The sequence below is a fragment of the Monodon monoceros genome, unplaced genomic scaffold (genome assembly GCF_005190385.1).
Source record: "Monodon monoceros isolate NGI ecotype Baffin Bay Population unplaced genomic scaffold, NGI_Narwhal_1 Super_Scaffold_20, whole genome shotgun sequence".
NCBI classification, from domain to species: Eukaryota; Metazoa; Chordata; class Mammalia; order Artiodactyla; family Monodontidae; genus Monodon; species Monodon monoceros.
In genome coordinates, this window is record NW_021703777.1 from 19,852,397 (window position 1) to 19,879,856 (window position 27,460).

A 27,460-nucleotide genomic window follows, 5' to 3' on the forward strand; every position below is an offset into this window, starting at 1 on the left:
ATATAAAAACAACTCATGCAGCTCAATATCAAAAAAACAAACAACCCAATCAAACAAATGGGTGGAAGACCTAAACAGACATTTCTCCAAAGAAGACATACAGATGGCCAAGAAGCACATGAAAAGATGCTCAATATCACTAATTATTAGAAAAATGCAGATCAAAACTACAATGAGGTATCACCTCACACTGGTCTGAATGGCCATCATCAAAACATCTGCAAACAATAAATGTTAGAGAGGGTGTGGAGAAAAGGGAACCCTCTTGCACTGTTGGTGGGAATGTAAATTGATACAGCCACTATGGAGAACAGCATGGAGTTTCCTTGAAAAACTAAAAATAGAACTACCATATGACCCAGCAATCCCACTACTGGGCATATACCCTGATAAGACCATAATTCAAAAAGACGCATGCACCCCAATGTTCATTGCAGCACTATTTACAACAGCCAGGACAGGAAGCAACCTAAATGTCCATCAATAGAGGACTGGATAAAGAAAATGTGGTACATATATACAACAGAACATTAGCCATTAAAATTAACGAAATTGGGTCATTTGTATAGACATGGATGGACCTAGAGTCTGTGATACAGAGTGAAGCAAGTCAGTAAGAAAAACAAATATCATGTATTAATGCATATATGTGGAATCTAGAAAAATGGTACAGATGAACCCATTTGAAGGGCAGGAATAGAGATGCAGATGTAGAGAACGGACATGTGGACACGGTGAGGGGGATGAATTGGGAGATTGGCATTGATATATGTGCACTGCCATGTGTAAAATAGATAGTTCATGGGAAACTGATGTATAGCACAGGAGCTCAGTTCGGTGCTCTGTAGTGACCTAGATGGGTGGGATGGGGGTGGGGTGGGAGGGAAGTCCAAAAGGGAGAGGATATGTGTATACATATAGCTGATTCACTTCACTGTAGCAGAAACTAACACAGCAGTGTAAAGCAACTATACTAAAATAAAGTAAAATAAAATAGCAATACTAAACCAACCCTGAAAGAAATATTGAAAGGTCTTCCCTAAATAGAAAAGAAGCAAAAATCTATAGGAAAGGGAAAATCACAATAGGAAAGGCAAATATATAAAAGGGTTGAAGATCATTTAAATAAGCCTGTACTTGGATTTAAAAAAATCAAAGAACTGTAACGGTGATTATAACTACAATTAACAGTAAAAGTATAAGAATGAAGATGTAAATAGGACACCAAAATCACAAAATGTGAGGGAAGGGTGGATAAAAATATAGATCTTTTAGAATGCCTTTGAACTTGTATGACTATCATTTTAAAGCAAATAGATAGGGACTTCCTTGGTGGTTCAGTAGTAAAGAATCCACCTTACGAAGCAGGCGATGTGGGTTCGATCCCTGGTCAGGGAACTAAGATCCCACATGTCATGGGGCAACTAATCCTGCGCGCCACAACTACTGAGCTCACGCGCCTCAGTGACAGAGGCCGCGTGCCACAAACTACAGAGCCCATGTGCTCTGGAACCCACACACAACTACAGAGCCCACATGCCCTAGAGCCTGTGCGCCACAACTAGAGAAGAGAAAACCCACACACTACAACTAGACAGAAGACCGCGCGCCGCAATGAAAGATCCCGCATGCCTCAACGAAGATCCTGCGTGCCACAACTAAGACCCAACACAGCCAAAAAAAAAGATAAAATAAATTTTTTTTTAAAATAAATTAATTTAAAAAAATAAAGCTAATAGATATAGTTATGGGTCAACATACTTGAACATGGTAACCACAAGTCAAAAACATACAATAGATTCACAAAAACCAAAAAGAAAGTTACTCAAGCATACTTTGAAAGAAAATCGTCAACTACAAAAGGAAAAACGAAAAAGAAGAAACAAAGAAAAAAAATGGTTCTGAAGAACATAGGGGCAGGACAGGAATAAAGACGCAGGTGTAGAGAATGGAGTTGAGGACATGGGGAGGGGGAAGGGTAAGCTGGTACAAAGTGAGACAGTGGCATGGACTTATATATATTACCAAATGTAAAATAGATAGCTAGTGGGAAGCAGCCGCATAGCACAGGGAGATCAGCTTGGTGCTTTGTGACCACCTAGAGGGGTGGGATAGGGAGGGTGGGAGGGAGACGCAAGAGGGAGGGGATATGGGGATATATTTATACATATAGCTCACTCACTTTGTTATAAAGCAGAAACTAACACACCACTGTAAAGCAATTATACTCCAATAAAGACGTTAAAAAAAAAAACAAAGAAGAACTACAAAAACAACTGGAAAACAGGATTAAAATGTCAATAAGCACATACTTATCAATAATTATTTCAAATGTCAATAGATTAAATGCTCCAATCAAAAGACACACAGTGGCAGACTAGATAAAAAAAACAAAAACCTACAATATACTGCCTACAAGAAACTCACTTCAGGGTAAAAGACACACACGGATTGAAAGTGAAGGGATGGAAAAAGATATTTCATGCAAATGGAAACAACAAGAAAGCAGGGTCGCAATAGACTTTAAAACAATGGCCATAAAGAAAGACAAAGAAGGGCATTATATAATGATATAGGGACCAATACAAGAAGAGGATAGTACACGCATTAACATATATGCACCCAATATAGAAGCACCTAAATACAGAAAGCAAATGCTAACAGACATAAAGGAAGAAATTGACAGTAATATAATAATACTAGAAGACTTTAACACCCCACTGACATCAATGGACAGATCATCCAGACAGAAAATCAATAAGGCAACAGAGGTCCTAAATGACACAACAGACCTGTTGGGCTTAATTGATATCTACAGGATACTACATCCAAAAAAAAAAAAAACCCAGAACACATATTCTTTTCAAGCCCATATGGAACAGTCTCTAGGATAGACCACATACTAGGTCACAAAACAAGCCACAACAAGTTTAGAGGACAGAAATTATTTCAAGCATCTTTTCTGCCCACAAGAGTATGAAACTAGAAATCAACCACAGAAAGAAAAATGGGAAAAGAATGAACACACAAAAACTAAACAACATGCTACTAAAAACCAATGGGTCAATGATGAACTGAAAGAAGAAATCAGAAACACCTAAAGACAAATAAAAATGAAAACACAGGGCTTCCCTGGTGGCACAGTGATTAAGAATCCGCCTGCCAAGACAGGGGACACAGGTTCGAGCCCTGGTCCAGGAAGATTCCACATGCCACAGAGCAACTAAGCCCGTGCACCACAACTACTGAGCCTGAGCTCTAGAGCCCGCAAGCCACAACTACTGAGCCCACACGCCACAACTACTGAAGCCCATGCACCTAGAGCCCACAACAAGAGAAGCCACTGCAATAAGTAACCCGCACACTGCAATGAAGAGTAGCCCCCACTCGCTGCAACTAGAGAAATCCTGCATGCAGCAACGAAGACCCAACACAGCCAAAAATGAAAATAAATTAAAATAAATTTATTTAAAAAATGAAAACACAACCATATAAAATCTATGAGATGCAGCAAAAGCAATGCTAAAAGGGAAGTTCATAGTGATATAGGCCTTCCTCAAGAAACAAGAAAAATCTCAAATAAGCAGCCTAACCTACCAGCTAACAGAATTAGAAAAAGAACAAACAAAACCCAAAGTCAGCAGAAGGAAGAAAATAATAAAGATCAGAGAGGAAATAAATAAAATAGAGATTAAAAACAATAGGAAAGATCAATAAAACCAAGAGCTGGTTTTTTGAAAAGATAAACTAAATCAACAAACCTCTATCTAGGCTCACCAAGAAGAAAAGAGAGAGGACCCAAATAAAATAAGAAATGAAAGAGGAGAAATAACTGATACCACAGAAATACAAAAAATCATGAGAATATTATAAACAGTTATATGCCAACAAATTGAACAACCTAGAAGAAATGGACAAGGTTCCAGAAACATACAGCCTGCCAAAACCGAGTCAAAAAGAAACAGATAATTTGAACAGACTGATCACTAGAAGTGAAACAGACTCTGTAATTTAAAAAAACAAAAAAACTCCCTCCAAACAAAAGTCCAGGATCAGACAGCTTCACTGGGATATTCTACCAAACATACAAAGAAAAACTTATATCTATCCTGCTCAAACTGTTTCAAAGATTTGAAGAGGAGGGAACACTCCCAAATTCATTCTATGAAGCTACCATTGCCATGATACCAAAACCAAAGACATTACAAAAAAGAAAATTACAGCCAATATCTTTGATGAACATAGATGCAAAAATCCTCCACAAAATACTAGGAAACTGAATCCAACAATACACAAAAAGGATCATACACCACGATCAAGTGGGATTCATTCCAGGGTCGCAAGGATGGTTCAACATGTGCAAATCAATGTGATATACCACATTAACAAAAGAAAAGACAAAAATCATATGATCATCTCAATAGACATAGAAAAAGCATTTGACAAAATTCAACATCCATTCATGATAAAAACTCTCATCAAAGTGGATACAGAGGGAGCAAATCTCAACATAATAAAAGCCATTTACAATAACCCCAGAGCCAACATAATACTTACAGTGAAAAGCTGAAAGCCTTCCCATTAATTTCAGGAACAAGACAAGGATGCCCACTCTCACCACTACTATTCAAAAAAATATCAGAAGTCCTAGCCGCAGCAATCAGACAAGAAATAAAAGGCTTCCAAATTGGAAGGGAAGAGGTAATAAAACTGTCACTCTTTGTAGATGACATGATACTCTATATAGGGAACCTTAAAGTCTCCACCCAAAAACCATTAGAACTAATAAATGAATTCATCAAGGTAGCAGGATACAAGATTAATATACAGAAATCTGTTGCATGTCTTTACACTAATAATGTAATATTAGAAACAGAAAGTAAAAAGAAATCCCATTTAATATTGTGTCAAAAAAATACCTAGGAATAAACTTAATCAAGGAAGTGAAAGACCTATACACTGAAAACTATAAAACATTGATAAAGAAAACTGATGGTGATTTAAAGAAATGGAAAGATAACCCATGCTCTTGGGTTGGAAGAATGTAATACTGTTAAAATGGCATCATACTACCCAAAGCAATCTATACTTTAATGCAATCACTATCAAAATACCCATGACATTTTTCACAGAACTAGAACAAATAATCCTAAAATTTATATGGAACCACAAGAGACCCTGAATTGCCAAAGCAATCCTGAAGAAAAAAATAAAGCTGGAGACATAACCCTTCCAGACCTCAGACTGTACCACAAAGCTACAGAAATCACAGTAATCAAAGCAGCATGTATCCGGCACAAAAACAGACAAACAGCTCAATGGAACAGAATAGAGAGCCCAGAAATAAACCCACGCACCTACGGCCAGCTAATCTACGTCAAAGGGAGCAATGATAGTCAATGGAGAAAAGACAACCTCTTCAAAAAGTGGTATTGGAGAGCTGGACAGCTACATGTAAATCCATTAAACTAGAACACTCCCTCACACCATATACAAAAATAAACTCACAATGGTTTAAAGACCTAAATATAAGACAGGACACCATAAAACTCCTAGAAGAGAACACAGACAAAATATTCTCTGACGTAAATCATAGTAATCTTTTCTTAGCTCAATCTCCCAAGGCAAAAGAAATAAAAGCAAAAATAAACAAATTGAACCTAGTCAAACTTAAAAGCTCTTGCACAGTAAAGGAAACCATCAACAAAATGAAAAAACAACCCACATACTGGGAGAAAATATTCACAAACAATATGACCAATAAGAAGTTAATATACAAAGTATATAAACAGTCCATGCAACTTAATATCAAAAAACAAACAACCTAATCAAAAAACAGGGAGAAGACCTAAACAGACATTTTTCCAAAAAAGACATACAGATGGCCAAAGTCACATGAAAGGATGCTCCACATCACTAATTATTACAGAAATGCAAATCAAAACTACAGTGAGGTATCACCTCACACCAGTCAAAATGGCTATCACTAAAAAGTCTATAAATAACAAATGCTGGAGAGGGTGTGGAGAAAAGGGAACCCTCTTACACTGTTGGTGGGAATGTAAGTTGGTGCAGCCACTATGGAGGTTCCTTAAAAAACTAAAAATAGAGTTACCATATGATCCAACAATTCGACTCCTGGACATATGTCTGGAGAAAACTCTAATTCGAAAAGATACATGCACCCCAATGTTCACAGCAGCACTATTTACAATAGTCGAGACATGGAAGCAACCTAAATGTTCACTGACAGATGAATGGATAAAGAAGATGTGGTATGTATATGTGTGTGTGTGTATATGTGTGTATGTGTATATGTGTGTGTGTGTGTGGAATATTACTCGACCATAAAAAAGAATGAAATAATGCCATTTGCAGCAACATGGATGGGCCTAGAGATGATCATACTAAGTGAAGTAAGTCAGACAGAAGAAGACAAATATTTTATGATATCACTTATATGTGGGATCCAAAGTATGATACAAATGAACTTATCTACAAAACAGAAACACACTCACAGATGTAGAAAACAAACTTATAGTTATCAAAGGGGAAAGAAGGTGGGAGAGGGATAAATTAGGAGCTTGGGACTAGCAGATACAAACCACTATATATAAAATAGATAAACAAAAAGGTCCTACTGTATACCAGCTGGTATACTGAGTCACAGTGCTGTATACCACACACTAACACAACATTAAAAATCAACTATAATTCAATTAAAAAAATTTTAATTAAAAAAATAAAAAGTAAAAAAAAATTGAAGTGGATCTCTTGTCTACAGTACTAAAAAAAAGATGTGCTATATACATATATACAATGGACTATTACTCAGCCTTAAAAACTGAAATATTGGGACTTCCCTGGTGGTCCAGTGGTTAAGAATCTGTCTTGCAATGCAGGGGACGCTGGTTCAATCCCTGGTCGGGAAACTAAGATCCCACACGCCACAGGGCAACTAAACCCACATGCCGCAACTACAGAGCCCACATGCTCTGGAGGCCATGCACCACAACTAGAGAGCCCGCGTGCCGCAACTACTGAGCCCACGCACTCGAGTCCACACACCACAACTAGAGAGAAGCCTGCACACCACAACGAAGAGCCCACGTGCCTCAACGAAGGATCCCACATGCTGCAACTAAGACCCGATGCAGCCAAAAAATAAATAAATAAATATTTTAAAAAATGAAATATTGCCATTTACAGCAACATGGATGAACCTAGAGAATATCACACTTAGTGAAGCAAGTCAGAGAAAGACAAATATTATATGCTATTACCTACATGTGGAATCTAAAAACATAATGCAAATGAATCTATATACAAAACAGGAAGGACTTCCCTGGTGGTCCAGTGGTTAAGACTTTGCCTTCCAATGCAGGGGGTGCGGGTTCGATCCTTGGTTGGGGAGCTAAGATCCCACATGCCTTGCGGCCAAAAAAAACCAAAACATAAAAAAACAGACTATTGTAACAAATTCAATAAAGACTTTAAAAATGGTCCACATCAAAAAATATTTAAAAAAACAAAACCAAAAAAAAAACAGGAACAGACTCACAGACAGAGAAAACAAACTTATGGTTACCAAAGAGGAGGAGAGAGGAGGGCAAAGTAGGAGTATGGGATTAACAAATACACACTACTATATGTAAAACAGATAAACAATAAGGATTTACTGTATAGCACAAGGAATTATACTCAATATACTGTAATAACCTATAGTGGTAAATAATCTGAAAATACATATATATAAGTGAATCACCTTGCGGTACAGCTGAAACTAATGCAATATTGTATTAGCTATACTTCGATTTAAAAAAAAGAAAGAAAAAAGGCATCTGCCTTTATTTGCTTCATTTTTATCCTTGCTTCATGTACTGAGTGATAATGACGCTAAAAAAGTATGACTAGGGCTTCCCTGGTGGCGCAGTGGTTGAGAGTCCGCCTGCCGATGCAGGGGACATGGGTTCGTGCCCCGGTCCAGGAAGGATCCCACGTGCCATGGAGCAGCTGGGCCCGTGAGCCATGGCCACTGAGCCTGCGTGTCCGGAGCCTGTGCTCCGCAACGGGAGAGGCCACAACAGTGAGAGGCCGGCATACCACAAAAAATAAAAAAGTATGACTAGCATTTATTTTGTTCCAGACCCTATTTGTTTAATCTTTACCACTACTGTTGAAGGTTAGAGATTACTAATCTCCATTTTACAGATGAGAAAACTAAAATCTAGAAGATCAAGTGGTTGCCCAAGGTCACACAGCCAATAAGCCTCAGAACTTGGATTCTGACTCAGGTCAGTGTCCCTGCCCTCTCTAGACAAGAGGGTCACACCCCAGAATGGTGCCTCCATTTACAGAGCCTTCACTAAGTGTCAGTACTGGGCCGAGCCCTTGAACCACATTTTTAATTTATTCTTCAAAGCACACTTACAGGGACTTCCCTGGTGGTGCGGTGGTTAAGAATCCGCCTGCCAGTGCAGGGGACACGGGTTCAATCCCTGGTCCGGGAAGATCTCACATGCCGCGGAGCAACAAAACCTGTGCGCTACTGAGCCTGTGCTCTAGAGCTCACGAACCACAACTACTGAGCCCACGTGCCACAACTACTGAAGCCCATGCGCTTAGAACCTGTGCTCCGCAACAAGAGAGGCCACCACAACGAGAAGCTCGCGCACCACAATGAAGAGTAGTCCCCGCTCGCCACAACTAGAGAAAACCTGCGTGCAGCAACGAAGAGCAAATGCAGCCAAAAATAAATTAATTATTTTTAAAAACCCACACTTACAAGGTGAGCGTAATTATTCCCACTGTACCACAAGAAAACTGAACGTAGAAGTTAAATAACTAGATTAAGGTTACAGAGCTAGTAAGGGCAGAATTGCAATGTATTGGGTCGTTACAGAATTAGGGAAAAAACCAAACTTTTTGGGTTTGGCCAACCCAGTAAATTTGGCCCATCAACTTCAAAGCCCACCTCACAGGATACCTAGCACAGAAAAATGCTCTACTGAATGGAGAGGTGTGTCCTCCCTGTCCCCCAGCAACAGTGACAAGAAAGTGATATAATATTTATCAGGTAAGAATCTTCTGGGTTACATCCCCAAGTCACAGCCTTTCATAAGGCTGTTATATATATTTTGAAATAACACATAAAATGAGGGAACTCATAGATACTGAAGGAGAGGCCTGGGTTGGCTGCATTTATTTTCTTTTTAGTCTCTGAACCATGGCCAAAAGTTTCTCAGCTTTAAAACCAAAACTATTATCTATTTAGTCTTGATTCTAAAGCCAAACTCTCACTGCCAGTCCACTCTATAACCAATTACCCGATTCTTCTTAGAGAAGACCCCTCAAATATCCTGGATTAGATTCTTCAAACTCTTCAAGTTTATCAAATAGACTAAAAACTTGACCAGAGCTAAAAGGAAATTAATGCTCAGCATGGTACTGGGCAAAACTGAGTGTTCATGGAATGAGGAAATAAGCCACAAATGAAACACCAAGTTGTCAATACAATTTATACAACTTTAAAATTTTAACATAATTTCAAACTTACAGAAAAGTCGCAAAAGCAGAACAAAAAACTCCTACACACCTTTACCCAAATTGGCTACTTATTAACACTTTGCCCTCTTTGCTTCATTACCAGTGTGATTTTATAAACATGATAATGCAGAATAAAATGATTTCATAGCAATTATAATTAATCAATGTTTTTTAAGATGGTTCAAACTCAAGTTAAAGGGAACATCACTTTGCTGCCAGGATCACCAAGTACAAATCTAACCACAGCCTTGAATTGGAAAGCTCACTGGATTCAACCAAATCTGAAGCCCATACATAACGATGGGTGACCTATGTCAGGACACCCGAAAGTTTCCAAAGTGACCATGGTGATGTCCATTTCAATATGAGCTTTTTCTCCAAAGAAGAATCACTCTAATGGCCTTTGAAAAAATAAATTATTATTGTTAAAACAATATTTTTTAAAAAACGTTGCAAATGAAAAAAGGACTCCTACCCAAAAAGTAACTGAATGACAACAATCAACCCCCCAAACTTTCTGGCAATAGCAACCAATATGGCTACCACCCAGAAATCTCTTTCTGTTGTGACATTTGAATCTCCATTTCCTCTGGAAATAACAACAAAGCAGTTTCATTCCGATTATTTGGTATTTCTCAGAGCTAACCACGAGAGCCTACATGACCTCACGACCTTCCACATTTGATTCCACAGATACCGCAATAATCACGTACCTGTGATTCCCTTAAAGGGCTGCACGTGGACAGACCTCCTTTCGGGGCTTGGAGAGGCAGTTGGGTTATAACTGGTTCATGTGGTGCAAAAGCTGTGGGGGAATGGGCTAAAACCACAGTCCTGGTGCAGACTGGACGGCACCTAGGCACAGCTTTGTTGGAGGAGGACATCACCTGAGTACACAGCCTTCCCTGGGAGAATGCACTAGTACAAGCTCTTCACCAAGTGGTTATGCAGACACCTGACAGCAAGCAGACGCGTTTCCTGGCTTCTTCAACTTGTTTCTGGTTGCCTTCAGCTCCTGCCAATACAGCCTGGATTCCCTCAGTAAATATCCGCCAGTGAAGTCACATGAAAAGATCGCTCCAATTCACTCTCGTTGGTGGGTTTCCAAGGGTAGAAGAATACAGTCCGTGTCTCCTCAGTCATGAGAAAACCATTGTCACTGAATCTCCCTGGGAGGCTTCCTACATCCAACCAAACAAAGGGAGCAACAGCTGAGGTTTTCAGATGAAAAACAAATGTGTCCCCTTGCTGAGAGATGGTGGCCTGAAAGAAAAAGATAAATGAAGTGAAGGACGAGGGCAGAGCTCTCTATTCTATATACAGCGCCTACCAGAACATCGATGTGGCTAACAAGGAGTGCATTTCCTACAGCTTTGGTTCTGCAGCTGCTAACGTCATACATTCCATGCACTGGGTCAGATGCTAAAAAATACGTGGAAATGTATTGAAGGCTGTGGAAAATTACCAAATTGTAATCTCAAACCAGGCGGGGAGGGGGGGAATATGTAGTCCCCAATTATTAAGGAGAATATTTCACACGAATCTCAAGGCTTTGTAGCTTTTACAGCTTTATACCTTTTTCTCAGGGTCTCATCAAGAGAGGCACATTTCTGCACCAGGGCTGGGTGTTTTAAATTACTTTCTCAGAATCTGTGTGGAGCTGGCTGCAGAGCACAGCCATGGGGCTCACCTTCTGAGGAGATCCTGCAATCTAGGCAGCAGCCGGCCGGGCATCTCCAAAAGCTCTACCACTAGAGCGCTCTCTCTTTTATTGCATCGTCAGTAAAGTCACATTATTAGCACTTTTTTTTTTTATTCAGCTCAAATTAATTTGCTTTTCATATTACTCTTGACAGATTTACTAACGTTCATTCTTAGGTAGCTATCACACTGTACTTATTTAGAATTTTTCAAGTATTCGTTTTATTTAATCTGAACCATCTAAATGAAATTATTTTCCTATTCATTTGGATATAAGTCCATCCAACTTTGAAATATTTGAAAAAGTCTTCGTAATGTGAATTCTCAGCTTTGTAATCTGACCCTTAACTTTCTTAATTTTTTTTTCCTTCTTTTTTTAAATTCATTTTTACTGGAGTATAGTTGCTTTACATTAGCACTTTTAACACGTGTGAACCCCACACGATATCAGCAAAGGAGAGCACAGTTTAAGTCTTGTCATTCATTAGCCTCTTAGCACAGGCAGAGAGTGAGGCAGAGCTGCTTCCTGGAGGCTGGGGGTCTGTGAACCTCTCTCACTGTGAGTACACAGTTGAGTGGGACCTGGTATTCAAGCCGTGCATCTGTCATGAAACATGACTCTTCAACATGCATACATGCCACGCCGTAGGTTTGACATTATAGGTTATGTGTGACATAAAGAATTTCCAAGGGCAATTTTTACTATATATAACTTAGCCTGAGACAGCATGCAGGGTTCTGAGTTATTAACAAGAAACCCTACTTTGGTAGAAGCAAAAAAGAAACAAAATGTATTAGGTAGCTCTCAGAGGGTCAGAGATACAGGCTTGAAGTTAGATGTCAAATTCCCAAATCATGCCACCCACCTATTCTGATGAAGACCCTAAAGCAGTTGCAGGCACACAGTTTACATGGCTGGCCCTGGCTGCCACCAAGCCTGCAGGGAAGCCTCAGCTACTCTGTCCCAAGGCCAAGGCCAGAAGGGACACTGGCACCTGCTCACTCTCGTTGTTGCCTTCTTCTGATTGGAAACCTCATCTCTGCATATCTGACTGCAGAGCCCAGAGCTCAAGCTTGTATTCTGGCTTCAGGGACACAGGGAGGAAAACTCAGTCCCCAGCATCCCCCTGAGGATAGTACATCCAAGTGCCTGGCCTACATTAAGCCTACAATAACGTTAACTATCATTACTATTATTATTGTTATTATATCCCTTTAGGATAGGCAAAGTCTCATTGAAATCCAATTGAGGGAGGACAAAGGAAGAAGTCCTACCTCTCCCCCAGCCCAGTTATCTCAAAGTAATGGAGGCCCAGAGGAGGAAAGAAAGATTTTGAAATCCTGTCTAGAGACTGCAGACTTGTCTACTACATAGTTTTGTGCTTTTTTTCTGGACAGAAGCTATGTAAATGTATGTCATTTCCTTCATATTTGCCCTATATCAGTTGTTACAGATAGATTTCATTATGGGAATATTTCATTATTAATTGGGAAGGAAGCTATGCTTTCATTTCAAGGACTGAGTTTTGACATGATTTCCAAAGCAAATGTAAAAAATCCTCTCACTTAAGTCTTTTCAATGAAATCTAAAACAAACTTAAAATTCATTAAAAATAGAGAATGAAAATATTTTTCTAGAAAGTTTCAATCACTACATGGAGAGGCGGAAAGGGAAGGAAAGGTTTTCAATCAACTAGACAGATTCCAAATTTCCTAGCTACACAATTTTTTTTTTTTTTTTTTTTTTTTGCTTGCGGTACGCGGGCCTCTCACTGTTGTGGCCTCTCCGGTTGCGGAGCACAGGCTCCAGACGCGCAGGCCCAGCGGCCATGGCTCACGGGCCCAGCCGCTCCGCGGCATGTGGGATCTTCCCAGACCGGGGCACGAACCCGCGTCCCCTGCATTGGCAGGCAGACTCTCAACCACTGTGCCACCAGGGAAGCCCTAGCTACACAATTTTTATAACAACACATCCTATCCTGATCATCTCTTTTTTTCCCTTGGCAGTGATAAAGAGATTTGGTGACTGAGCAACATGGAAGCAATAAATCAGAAGAGTAGAGTGAAAATTTTTTAAATGAATAGACTCTCCTTAAAAATGTAAAATTAAGAGTGCTTCTACCGGCTCCATTGTTTCCTGGCTATGGACTCTATAAACACGTTACTCGGTCCCTCCAAACAGGTTTGCTCACTTGTATATGCAGGTGATAGTACTTCACGGTTGATGCAGCAAAGCCCCCAGGACAGACAGAGCCTGGAACCTAGAGGAGGAGCAGCCAGTGGTGATGACTCCTGCTGCCTCGCCCTCCACTGCACCAGCCTGACTAGGGAGATGTGATGGGACAGCAGGAGTGGCAGGAACCTTAAGCTTTGACAAATACAAATAATAAAAATGATTTGCTCTTTGCTTCCAGCGGGAAGGGGCCAATCTTCCCTGGGTCCCAGGTAAGCTCAATACCAAGGAGAAATTTTGCAAAAAAGCAGGACAGTTCCACAAAGCCACAGAGACCCCAGGCCACTGGTGCTTACACTGATATTTGCCTTGTGGAGCCCCTTGGCCTCCTTTGGTGAGGACAGGAAATGATAGTTGGTTGGGCTCAAGAGCTCCCTGTCAGTTGACAGGTAAAAGGAAACCACACAGCTTTGTCGTGTACAATTTGTACATCCTCTTAATAATTCAGCTACTGGCTTATCATAGAGAAGAGCAGACTCCCCTGCTTTCATCACAAAAGGCTTCGTCGTCTCAGAGCACACGGGCTCCAGGGAACTCCATGCGTGGACTCTCACCTGGGGAGAAACAAGACAGACAAAAACAAAACATTCTTAGTTACTTTTTTTTTTAGAGAATAATAGGAGTAATAATAGATGAAAGTCAGAATAGCAGAACTGGTTAAGAGACTGTGAAACTCGGGTTTAACCATAGCCCCACCAAGTACTTGTCATGTAGCCAAGAAGTTAACTTCTCAAAGTATCCGTTTCTTCAAACGTAAAATGAGAATAATAACAGCACTAACTCCACAGGCTGTTGTGAGAATTAAGCAGTTTAGGGAAGGCACAGGACCTGGCGCATTATAGTTAATTCACAGACTTGACCTGTTCTCAATGTCCTCCTAACTGCAGCCACCCAAGACTTCTTTGAGTTTCTATCCTTTCTTTTACCTAAAATTGTTTTAAATACAAGTTCATTTTTCCACATATATATTCTGAATAATTTTACTGATTTCCACTTTAACATACTGTTTTTAAATGAGTTCTTTTGGTAAAGTCTAGCCTATTTCCAGCTTCTCATGATTATAAATAACCTTAGACTTAACTGGCATTCTAGAGTTTACAATGCACAGTCATCTAATGACTGTATTCACTATCCATAGAAATCCTTTAAGAAGGCAGGCTGGTGTCATTCTACAGATGAGGAAACTGAACCAAGACATTAAGGTCATAGAATAAATAGCAGAATTTTTCCCTGAATATAGGTTTTCCAATTCCAAGAACAGCTCATTTTCTGCTGCAAGCACTAGAAACATTTTGATACAAATTAATTTGTTTTCTTTTTTCCAAAAAAGAATAGAACCAAATAACTAAAGAAATCTAAAATTCGCCCTCTACCACAGAGAGAAAAAAATCCAAGCAACTTACAGTGAGCATCATCTTGTGGTCTGAGTGAAGGTCTGACACACCATAGATGAAAAACACATCTTCATTCTCAAAACCCACCGGCAACAGCGGAGCGAAGAAATGCCGAGCAAAATAATGAAGCATTTTCCACTTTCCTCCATACTCTAAAAGTAATCAGTTGGGTTAGGAAACAAGGGTCAAGCAGTCGGAGTCATCATCCACAGGGTCCAGCTGTGTAACCTGTCATAATTCAGGGCACTGAGCGTGGAAGGGAGAGCTGACAGTGGAGGGAACCCATGTTTGTTGAGGGCAAGTAGCATTTTTGGATATCACCTCATGTCAGCCTCAAATCTGAGTGAGGCAGCCATTAACATCGCACTTTTCAAATGAGGAAATGGAGCTCAAGCAGTTAAGTCAAACATGCCACTGGCAGTATTTTGAGCCCAGACCTGATTCCTAGCTAGCACTTTCTCATATGCAATTCTGCTTCCAGAAGCTCAGTGTACCAATGTTCCTTTTCCCTACATACACATGAAAAAGGGAGTCAGTAGCATTGGCAGTGAACATCTGTTACAAATATTCATTTCGCTAGTATTACTTAGCAAAACTACTATTATAGAGGCTGGCCAAGATGTTGGAGTAGGAAGACCCTGAGCTCACCTCCTCTCATGAGCACACCAAAATCACAACTATTTACAGAGCAACTATTTATAAGAAAGACCAATATCTAGCAGAAAAGATCATCTACCACTAAAGGTATAAAGAAGGAACCACAACAAGATGGGTAGGAGAGGCAGGGTTGCACATAGTCAAGACCCACACCCCAGGAGTGGGTGACCCACAAATGCAAGAATAATTACAACTGCAGAGGTACTCCTCAAGGAACGAGGGGTCTGAGCCCCATATTGGGCTCCCCAGCCCGGGGATCCTGCACCAGGAAGACAAGCCCCCAGCCACAAGAATGTTTGGCTTTGAAGGCCTGCAGGGATTAAATTCGGGAGTCCCAGAGGGCTGGGGGAAATAGAGACTCTCCTCTTAAAGGGCTCACACGAAATCTCACACACTCCAGGAACCAGGGCAGAAGCAGTCATTTGAAAGGAGCCTGTCAGACTCATTTGCTGATCTTGGAGAGTCTGCCAAAGAGGCAGCAAGCAACTGGAGCTCACCCTGGAGACACAGACACTGGCAAGCGCCATTTTGGAATTCTCCCTCCAGCTGACTGGCACCAGGACCCAGCCTCACCCACCAGCCTGTTCACACCAGTACTGGAACGCCTCAGGCCAAGCAATTAGTTGGACAACCACCAGCAGACAGGCTGCCTTAAGACTTCCTGAGCCCGAGGCACCTCAGGACATGGTCCTGTCCACCAGAGGGCCCAGGACCCAGTGCCATACAACAGTGTGCAAGCACTAGCCTCAGGACCCCCAGGGCCTGGCAGCTAGAAATCCTGGGACCCAGCCCCAGCCAGCCAGCACTAGCCCCAGAACATCCTGGGCCTTGGCTTCACCCAACAACAATTCAAAATCAGCTCTGGGACACTGGGCCCTGCAGCCAGAGACCCTAGGAGTCAGCTCTGCCCACCAGTGGGCCAGCACTAGCCCCAGGACCCAGATTCACCTACTGGCTCCAGGATCCCCTGAACACCAACTCCACCCACCAATGGGAAGACACCAGCCCCAGGACCACTGCAGCCCTACAGCCTACCTTGTTGGACACAGCCAACACAGCAGATTGGCACCAGCCCCAGGACTCCCGGGCCTGGGCCCCACCCCCAGCAGACCAACACCAGCTCTGAGAAACCTTGGATGCCTCAGCCAGCTGCCCTGGGATCCATCCCCACTCACCAATGGGCCAGCACCAGCTTTGGAATACCCCAGAACCTGCAGCGAGCCATATCAGGAACTGGCCCCACCCACCATCAGGCCAACACTAGATCCAGGAACCCCAGTCCTGTAACCACCCACCCCAGAACCTGGCTCTGCCCACAAGTGAACCAGCAGTAGCCCTGGGACCCTCCAGGGTTCTGCAACCAGCAGCCTCATGACCCAGCCCCACCAACCAGTGGCTGGCAGGGTCCACACAAGGCAGGGCCTGGAAACCAATTGGGCCAAAGGCCAGCCATGCCTACTAGACCAACGACATCAGTAAGCCCACCACACAGAAGGATCCATGCACCCCACATAGGGGGCACCCCTAGAGCGTATAGCTCTGATGACCAGAGGGGAGTGAGCTGCTAGGACGCACAGTGTACCTCTTACAAAAGGCCACTTCTCCAAGATCAGGAAACGTTACCAACCTACCAGATACATAGAAATAAAAAAAGAGCAAGTTAGGCAAAATGAGGCAACAGAGGAACATGTTCCAAACAAAGGAAGAAGATAAAACCCCAGATGAAGAACTAAGTGAAGTGGAGATAGGCAATCTACCTAAGAAAGAGTTCAGGGTGATGATCATAAAGATGATCAAAGAACGCAGGAGAAGAATGGAGGAACACAGTGAGAAGTTTAACAAAGAGTTAGAAGATATAAAGAACTAAACAGAGATGAAAACTACAACAATTAAAATGAAAACTACACTGAAAGAAATCAACAGTAGATGAAATGATACAGAGGAATGGATCAGGGAGATGGAAGACAGAGTAGTGGAAATCATTGAAGCTGAACAGAAAAAAGAATAAAAAGAAAAGAGAACAGTTTAAGAGACCTCTGGTACAAAATCAAGTGCACTAATATTCACATTATAGGGTCTCAGAAGGAGAAGAGAGAGAGAAAGGGGCAGAGAACATATTTGAGGACACAATAGGCTGAAAACTTCCCTAACCTGGGAAAAGAAACAGACATGCAGGTCCTGGAACACAAACAAGATCAACCCAAAGAGGTCCACACCAAGATACACTGAATTAAAATGGCAAAAGTTAAAGAAAGAATATTGAAAAGGGAAAAGCAACAAGTTACATACAAGGGAACTCCCATAACGCCATCAGTGGACTTTTTAGCAGCTCTGCAGGCCAGATGGGAGTGGCAGAATAAATTTAAAGTGATGAAGAGAAAATCTACAAACAAGAATACTCTACTCAGCAAGACTTCCATTCAGATTTGATGGAGAAATCAAAAGTTTTACAGACAAGCAAAATCTAAGAGTTGGGCACCACCAAACCAGCTTTACAAGAAATGGTAAAGGTATTTCTCTAAGTGAAAAAGAAAAGGCTACAAATAGAAACATGAAAATTATGAAATGAAAAAGCTCATTGGTAAAGGCAAATATTAGGTAGTAAATCAACCATGTACAAAGCTAGCAGGAAGGTTAAAAGACAAAAATCATCTATATCCACAATAATTAGTTAAGGGATACACAAAACAAAAAGATGTAAAATATATCAAAAACAATAATCAGGACTTCCCTGGTGGTCCAGTGGTTGGGACTTCACCTTCCAATGTGGGAGGTGTGGATTCGATCCCTGGTCAGGGAGCTGAGATCCCACGTGACTTGCAGCCAAAAAGCCGAAACATAAAACAGAAGCAATATTGTGGCAAATTTAATAAAGAGTTTAAAAAAAATAATAATAATCATGGCGAGGGTGGGGGAGTAAAAATGTAGAGTTGTTAAAATGTGTTTGAAATTAAGAGATCAGAGACTTAAAATAATCATATATATTATATTACACTACATTACATTATATTATATATAGATTGCTATATATAAGCCTCATGGTAACCACAAACCAAAAATCTACAATAGATAAACACCAAAAAAGAGAAGGGAATCCAAACATAACTAAAGATAGTCATCAAATCAAAAGGGGAGAGAAGAAGACAGGAACAAAAAAAAGAACTACAAAAAACAACCCCAAAACAATTAACAAAATGGGAGTATATACCTATCAATAATTAAATGTAAATAGACTAAATGCTCCAATCAAAAGGTACAGAGTGGCTGAATGGATATAAAAACAAGACCCATACATATGCTACCTATAAGAGACTCATTTTGGATCTAAAGATACACACAGACTGAAAGTGAGGGGATGAAAAAAGGTATTCCATGCAAATGGAAATCAAAAGAAGTTGGGATAGCACTATTTATATCAGACAAAAGAGACTTTAAAACAACGACTGCTACAAGAGACAAAGAAGGACATTACATAATGACCAAGGGATCAATCTTATATAACAATTGTAAATAGCTATGCACCCAACATAGAAGTGCTATATACATAAAGCAAATATTAACAGACACAAAGGGAGAAATTGACAGTAACACAGTAAGAGTAGGGGAATTTAATACCCCACGTATATCAATGGACAGATTATCAAGACAGAAAATCAATAAGGAAACACTGGCCTCTAGTGACACATTAGACCAAATGGACTTAATAGATATTTAGAACATTCCATCCAAAGCAGCAGAATACACATTTGATTCAAGTGTAAATGGAATATTTTCTAGCACAGATCACACGATATGCCACAAAACAAGATTCAATAAATTTAAGAAAATTGAAATCATATCAAGCAACTTTTCCAACCACAGCCCTATGAGACTAGAAATCAACCACAAGAAAAGAACTGCAAAAAACACAAAGATGTGGAGGCTAAATAATATTTTACTAAACAACCAATTGGTCACCAAAGACAAAGAAGAATCAAAAAATACTTGGAAACAAATGAAAACAAAAACAGAATGATCCAAAAATCTATTGGAGGCAGCAAAAGCAGTTCTAAGAGGGAAGGTTACAGTGATACATGCTTACCTCAGAACACAAGAAAAATTGCAAATAAACAACCTAACCCTACGCCTAAAGGAACTTAGAAAAAGAACAGCAAACAAAACCCAAAGTTCGTAGAAGGAAAGAAAGAATAAAGATCAGAGCAGAAATAAACAAAATAGAGACATAGAAAAAATAGAAAAAGATCACTGAAAACAAGAGCTGGTTCTTTGAAAAGATAAACAAAACTGAAAAAACTTTAGCCAGACTTACCACAAAAGAAAGAGAGAGGGCTCAAATCAATAAAATAAAAAATGAAACAAGAGACAATACAACTAATACCAAAGAAGTACAAAGAATCATAAAAGACTACTATGAACAACTACACACCAACAAATTGGACAAGCTAGAAGAAATGGATAAATTCCTAGAAACATATAACCTTCCAAGACTGAATCATGAAGAAATAAAAAATCTTGTTTTTTATTTCAGACCAATTACTAGTAAGGAGACTGAATCAGTAATCAAATACCTCCCAAAAGGGCTTCCCTGGTAGTGCAGTGGTTAAGAATCCACCTGCCAAAGCAGGGGACACAGGTTCGAGCCCTGGTCCAGGAAGACCCACATGCCGTGAAGCAACTAAGACCATGGGCCACAACTACTGAGCCTGCGCCCTAGAGCTCGTGAGCCACAACTACTGAACCCGCATGCCACAACTACTGAAGCCCATGCACCTAGAGCCCATGCTCCACAAGAGAAGCCACTGAAATGAGAACCCTACACACCTCAACAAAAAGTAGCTCCCACTCGCCGCAACTAGAGAAAGCCCGTGCACAGCCAAAAATAAATAAATAATTTTTTTAAAAAAATTAACAAAAAAACCTCCCGAAAAACAAAAGTCCAGGACCAGATGGCTTCACTGATAAATTCTACCAAACATTCAAAGAAAAATTAATACCAGTCCTCCTCAAACTTTTCCAGAAAATGGAAGAGTAAGGAAGCTTCTGAACTCATTCCATGTGGCCAGCATCAACCTGATTCCAAAACCAGGCAAAAACCATATGATCATCTCAATGAATGCAGAAATAGTTTTTGACAAAATTCAACATCCATTTATGTTTTACCATAAATGGATGGGTATGGAGGGAACATACCTCAACATAATAAAGGCCATATATGATAAGCCCACAGCTCACATCATACTCAACAGTGAAAAGCTGAAAGCACTTCCTCTAAGATCAGGAACAAGACAAAGATGTCCACTCTCCCAGTTTTATTCAACATAGTATTGGAAGTCGTAACCAGAGCAATCAGACAAAAAAAAACGAAATAAAAAGAATACAAATTGGAAAGGAAGAAGGAAAACTGTCACTGTTGGCAGATGACATGATGCTATACTTAGAAAATCCTCCTGCAGTATAAAAAAACAAACAAACAAAAAAACAACTACTACTAAACTTTCTTTGGGTTATTTGTATGGAAATATGTTAATATAAATGTTTCAGGCATTACATGAAAAAAAAAAAAGAAAATCCTAAAGACAGCACCAAAATTACTATAGCTCATCAATGAATTTGGTAAAGTCAAAGGGTACAGAATTAATATACAGAAATTTGTTGCATTTCTATACACTAACAACAAACTATAAGAGAGGAATTAAGTATACAATCCCATTTACCATCACATCAAAAAGAATAAAATACCTAGGAATAAATCTAACTAAGGAGGGAAAATACCTGTACATGGAAAACTATAAGACACTGATGAAAGAAACTGGAGACAACACAAACAAACGGAAACAGATACTGTGTTCATAGACAGGACTAACATTGTTAGAATGACCATACTACTCAAGGCAATCTACAGATTCAGTGCAATCCATATCAAAATACTAATGGCATATTTCACAGAACTAGAGCAAATAATTCTAAAATTTGTATGGAAACACAAAAGACCCCAAATAGTGAAAACAATCTTGAGAAAGAAGAATAGTGCTATAGGTATCATGCGCCCAGACTTCAGACTGTACTACAAAGCTAGCCATCAAAACAGTATGGTGCTGGCACAAAAACAGACACATACATCAATAGAACAGAATAGTGAGCCCAGAAATAAACCCACACACTTATGGTCAATTACTTTACAACAAAGGAGGCAAGAATATACAGTGGAGAAAAGACACACTCTTCAATGAATGGTACTGGGAAAACTGGACAGCTACATGTAAAAGAATGAAATTAGAACATTTTCTCACACCAGTTACAAAAATAAACTCAAACTGGATTAAGGACCTAAATGTAAGACCAGAAACCATAAAATTCCTAGAGGAAAACATAGGCAAAATACTCTGACATAAATTGTAGCAATATTTTTTTGGCTCTGTCTCCTCAGGCAAAAGAAACAAAAGGAAAAATAAACAAATGGATCTAATTAATCTTAAAAGCTTCTGCACAGCAAAAGAAACCATAAACACAATGAAAAGACAGCCTACTGATTGGGAGAAAATATTTGCAAATGATACGACCGATAAGAGGTTAATATACAAAAATATATAAACAGCTCATACAACTCAATATAGAAAAAACAAACAACCCAATCAAAAAATGGGGAGGAGGGCTTCCCTGGTGGCACAGTGGTTGAGAGTCCACCTGCCGATGCAGGAGACACGGGTTCGTGCCCCGGTCCAGGAAGATCCCACATGCCGCGAAGCGGCTGGGCCTGTAAGCCATGGCCACTGAGCCTGCGTGTCCAGAGCCTGTGCTCTGCAATGGGAGAGGCCACAACAGTGAGAGGCCTGCGTACCGCGAAAAAAAAAAAAAAAAATGGGGAGGAGACCTGAATAGACATTTTTCGAAATAAGACATACAGATGACCAACAGGCATATGAAAATATACTCAATGTTGTTGATCATCAGGGATGCAAATCAAAACCACAATGAGGTATCACCTCACATCTGTCAGAATGACTATATTCAAAACGACCACAAAGAGTAAATGTTGGCAAGGATGTGGAGAAAAAGGGAACCCTCCTACAGTGTTGGTGGTAATGTAAATTGATGTGGCCACTATAGAAAACAGGATGGAGGTGCCTCAAAAAAAACTAAAAATAGAACTATAAGACCTGGCAATTCCACTCCTGGGTATATATCCAAAGAAAATAAAAACACTAATTCGAAAAGATACATGCACCCCAATGTTCAGTGCAGCATTATTTACAAGAGCAAAGATGTGGAAGCAACCTAAGTGTCCATCAACAGATGAATGGATAAAGAAGATGTGGTATATATATATATATATATATATATACATATATATATGCAATGGAATATTAATTGCCCATAAAAGTATGAAATTTTGCCATTTGCAACACATGGATGGACCTGGGGGGTATTATGCTTAGTGAAATAAGTCAGACAGAGAAAGACAAATACTCTATATGTTATCATTTATATGTGTAGTCTAAAAAATGAAACAAATGGATGAATGGAACAGAAACAGACTCACAGATATAGAGAACAAACTATTGGTTACTCGTGGGGAGAGGGAAGGAGCAAAGTGCAACATAGGGACAGCAGATTAAGAAGTACAAAGGACTATGTATAAAATAAATAAGCTACAAGGCTATACTGTAGAGCACAGGGAATATAGCCAATATTCTATAATAACTTTCAATGGAGTATAATCTATAAAATTTTGAATCACTATATTGTACACCTGAAACTAATATTGTAGATCAACTATACCTCAATAAAAATAGATAAATAATAAATTAAATTAAATTTTTTTAAAAAAATAAACTTACTTAGAACTCAAAGTCTCCTTTTCCCATAGGCACAAAATCCTCTGAGTGAAACAAAGCAACCACAATCACAAATATGGCTGGTAAGTTCAGACTGGAGGGGGACACCCAAACGCATGACAATTAATGACAATTCCTCAAATACAATTAGAAGCTATCAAGAACCTGCAGAATCCGGTGCCCTGTTGGCATCTCTGGTATGCTAAACCCACAAACCAAAAAATATTTCAACGTGCCTCTATTTCAGAAAGAAGATCCTTCTCCACAAAACACTGCATCACCAGACAGCTTCAGAGAAAGGTATACAGTGAGAGGGAGAGGGAGAGAGAGCAGCGGGTGAGAGAGTAAGATGAGGGAAAGCGGGTGGGAGAGAGGGGGAGAGAGAATGGGGGAGCACTTCTAGAATTCACCCATGCAAGCTGCTGAGATGAAGGAACACGGTTTTGAGGTTCAGCTAGAACTAATTTCTTTAGGTTTTGCAAAAGTTCAACTCTCCAGCACTTCAATTCCAACTCTTAGTATTTCCCCTTAAAAATAACAATGAGAGGGCTTCCCTGGTGGCGCAGTGGTTGAGAGTCCGCCTGCCGATGCAGGGCACACGGGTTCGTGCCCGGGTTCGTGCCCGGGTCCGGGAGGATTCCACATGCTGCAGAGCGGCTGGGCCCGTGAGCCATGGCCGCTGAGCCTGCGTGTCCGGAGCCTGTGCTCCACAACAGGAGAGGCCACAACAGTGAGAGGCCCGCGTACCGCAAAAACAAAAATAAATAAATAACAATGAGAGGGGAAGGGTGGAGAGGCCTTTCCAATTAGATCTATGAAATGAACTAGAACTTATATTTGGAAAGTTTTCTGATAAATGGAAAATGGCTTGGACCTGAGATAACTTACACACTCTCACGTGTGGCATCCATTACAGGAGAAAGACTTCCAATGCGTGGTTGCAGCAATCAAGGCCACAAACAAAAGACATTCAAGAGAACAGCAGTTGAAGCAAAAGGTCTCAGTGATACATACCTTAGTTACTAAACGGTGACACCCCCAGGAGATGGTGACCCTCTCCTCGAATGCACTGTCCTGCCAGAGTTTAGAAGGCAGACAAATTCTTACTCTGCCATCATACTCTGAAATCCTTTCTGAAGAACATAGGGTCATTTAAGGGAAGAGTTACAAAGCCTGGGCTCTCCCACTTCTTGAACCGAACTCAGCTTCAGAAGACCACCGCCGCATCCGCGGACAGGAAGCAGGCTCAGGCTCCAAGTACCTCTGAACAACATCTCTGTCTCCGGTTTAAGCGTCCCAGAAAGGCTATTCCCCTAGCATCTATCCCCTGACTCTCATTAAATATCCTTTTCTCTGGTTGGTGTAGATAAAGAGTTTGATCAGGGGAACCTGATCAAGACTGCAGTTCCCTGCAGAGGTGATGAGCACTTATTCAAAGCATGTGGGGAAGGAACTCTGTGCTTTGCATTCTCAGCTTGTTTAAGAGCCTCACCCAGCAAAATGGCCTTCTTACTTCACGGCCTTGCCTCATTTTTGACCCAAAACTTTTGTTCATATCGTTAACTGGACTTGGCTTCTAATCACCTCTTAGTGAAGGCCAACATTTCATTATTACACCTTAATTTTTTTTAACGCACCAAAATAGATGAAATAATTCAAACTGCGAGCACCATGTCAGCCGTCTCACCTGTTCCTCATTGAACAGACAGGTTCACCTGATAACCCTTCTTACTTGGATTTCTCACTCAATTCCCTTTCCCCCAAGAGATCAACAGGGCGAAAGAAAGATGACCTGACGGACTTGAAGGGGAGTCAGCAAAGGGACGTTTTAACACTCAGCTGGGCCAAACTTTCCTGTGGTTGGATTCTCCTAAACAGAAGAAGGGGTGCTTATGTCAATCTCCTTTTGCCCTGGAAAGTCCTCTTAAGTAAACTCAAAATTCTAAGCAACAATCAGAAGACACATGGCTGAGATCTTCACGCATGAATCTTTCCCTTCCTTCGCCTGCTTTTGCGACTGCACAGCTCAGAACTCGTAGTGAGGCTGCCTCTAAGGCTCCTGGAAAGACTGTGAAGGTGGGAGAGGAGGCCGCAGCTCCGAGACCAGCAGCTGGACAGCCTCCTCTCCCTGGAGTCCTGCTTGGGTTCATCTGACCCTTCCAGCTCTGTGCTCTCTCAGTGCCTCTCCCCACAGGTATGGCTTTCTCTCACTCACACAAAGAATACTGAAACACTTACCTAGAGAAGACCAGGAAGGAGCCTGCCAGATGTCACTCAACTGCCAATAAAGTGCCCCCATGGTGTGCCCTTCTCCATGCACTATCTCACTGCGACTGCGGCGGTAGAATTCAGTTTCTGTTTTGACACACTGGGCCTGCATCACCTGATTCAGGGGAAAACATTACAGCACAGGTGTTTTTCAAATGAATTTATCCGCAAAACAGAAATAGACTCACAGATATAGAGAACAGACTTGTGGTTGCCAAGGGGCAGGGGGAGGGTTGAACTGGGAGTTTGGGACTAGCAGATGCAAACTACTATATATAGAATAAACAACAAGGCCCTACTGTATAGCACAGGGAACTATATTCTGTATCCTGTAATAAACCATAATGGAAAATATGAAAAAGAATATATATGTATAACTGAATCATGTTGCTGTACACCAGAAACTTACAACATTGTAAATCAACTACACTTCAACCTTAAAAAAAAGATCATTCAAAAAAGAAGCTCAGTCCATTGCAAGATTTAAAAAAAAAAACACAGGTGTTTTTGCTTGAGGTAGGCTGTCTAGATCTGAGAAAATTATAGGCTTGAATAAATTTGGGAATTTCATTACCATTATATATACCATCATTATACTAGATCTGGAACCAACCCCTTAGTATGAGAAGCTGTTGTCTGTAGCAGCTGGGTTTGGGGAGAAGCTTGGTATTGGGCTTAACAATGGGTAATCAGGTAATCGTGGAAACAGGATGGTGTAAAAGGTTCTTTGCCAACGATAGTGGAGGCAATGATGGAAAACAAAGACTGTGATTCCAGAGCAAACACTAAGTTGTGGGCAGTGACGGGTTTTACTAACACTTTCGTGGCTATTAAGAAAATAGTTTATTAGAAAAAATTCTATAGAAAAAGAACTATATTATGACTCGGATATTGTCAAATCCCTAACCCCTTTCTTCTAGTCAAGCAATTGTTTTTTATATCATGCCTTTTGATAATGTAAAACTTCTTATGAATGCAGTTCCTTCCTTATAGCAGAACAGATTGTAAACTGCAACAAAGAGACAAGTAAATTTAGTTCTTATTTAAGAGGCATGAAAAAACTTCATGCAAGACCCTTAATTACTTAATTACCAAGGAGAACCTGGAGAGACAGTCAGAGCTGCAAGGATTCCCCAGTCAGAGAAAAGGACGGCCTTAGAGTAGGGTCTGGATTTTCAGAGGAGGAAAAAGAGGGATGCATATATGGCCACTAGAAGACCAAGTTCAGATGCCTTCCTAAAACACTAGAAAAGCTCCAATGAAGCGAGACCTTTAGATCGAGGAGAGCTGGCTAGTGAGGAAGTCGCAGATGAAGTTACAACTTCAATGAGGCACAGCTGTCAAACTCCAGAAGGGCAAAGCGAGAAGAAATCACGGCCGTTCAATAAAAATTTAATAAACACTTACAGTGTGTGTTGCATGCTGGTAATGGTAAGCCCCGCCCCCAGCAAAAAAGAGACAGCCCACCCTTGTGGAGCATATTGGCTTGTGTAGAAGACAGGCCTTAACCAAAGAATCACACAAATATATGGAAACTTTAAACAGTAATGAGGGCTAAGAAAGAGAGGTGTGTGATATTAGGAGCCTGGATAGGAGGGGAAATGGGTCTAGCTGAGGAGGGAGATTGGCCTCGAAGTACAGGAAAGAGAAAAAGATAGAGGGCAGAACCCTGCAGCCAGAGAGGACACATGTGGTGAAAGGAGAATGCACAGCAAAGAACTGAAAGAAGGCCAAGGCAGCCTGAACTCAGAAAGCTGGGAGCAATGGCAGCAAGGCTGGTGGGGATGCAGAGGCCAGACCTGGGAAGGTTTGGGATGTATCCTAAA

The 27,460-nt window shown here is 40.7% G+C and overlaps 1 protein-coding gene across 3 annotated transcripts in view; it reads right to left on the reverse strand.

Annotated features, from left to right (window-relative positions):
* MANBA (mannosidase beta) overlaps positions 1–27,460 on the reverse strand; it is a 137,484-nt gene that overhangs the window by 15,324 nt on the left and 94,700 nt on the right. For 2 of the 3 annotated variants that reach the window (XM_029235140.1, XM_029235141.1), the window contains exons 14-17: positions 25,605–25,749; positions 14,884–15,026; positions 13,777–14,034; positions 8,696–10,809 (exon numbers count right to left, since the gene is read on the reverse strand). In XM_029235140.1, coding sequence (XP_029090973.1) covers positions 10,585–10,809; positions 13,777–14,034; positions 14,884–15,026; positions 25,605–25,749 — 771 coding nt within the window. In that variant the 3' untranslated portion in view covers positions 8,696–10,584. Of the gene's footprint in view, positions 1–8,695; positions 10,810–13,776; positions 14,035–14,883; positions 15,027–25,604; positions 25,750–27,460 lie in introns of those variants that run through there. The other variant, XR_003795571.1, reaches the window with a different exon arrangement.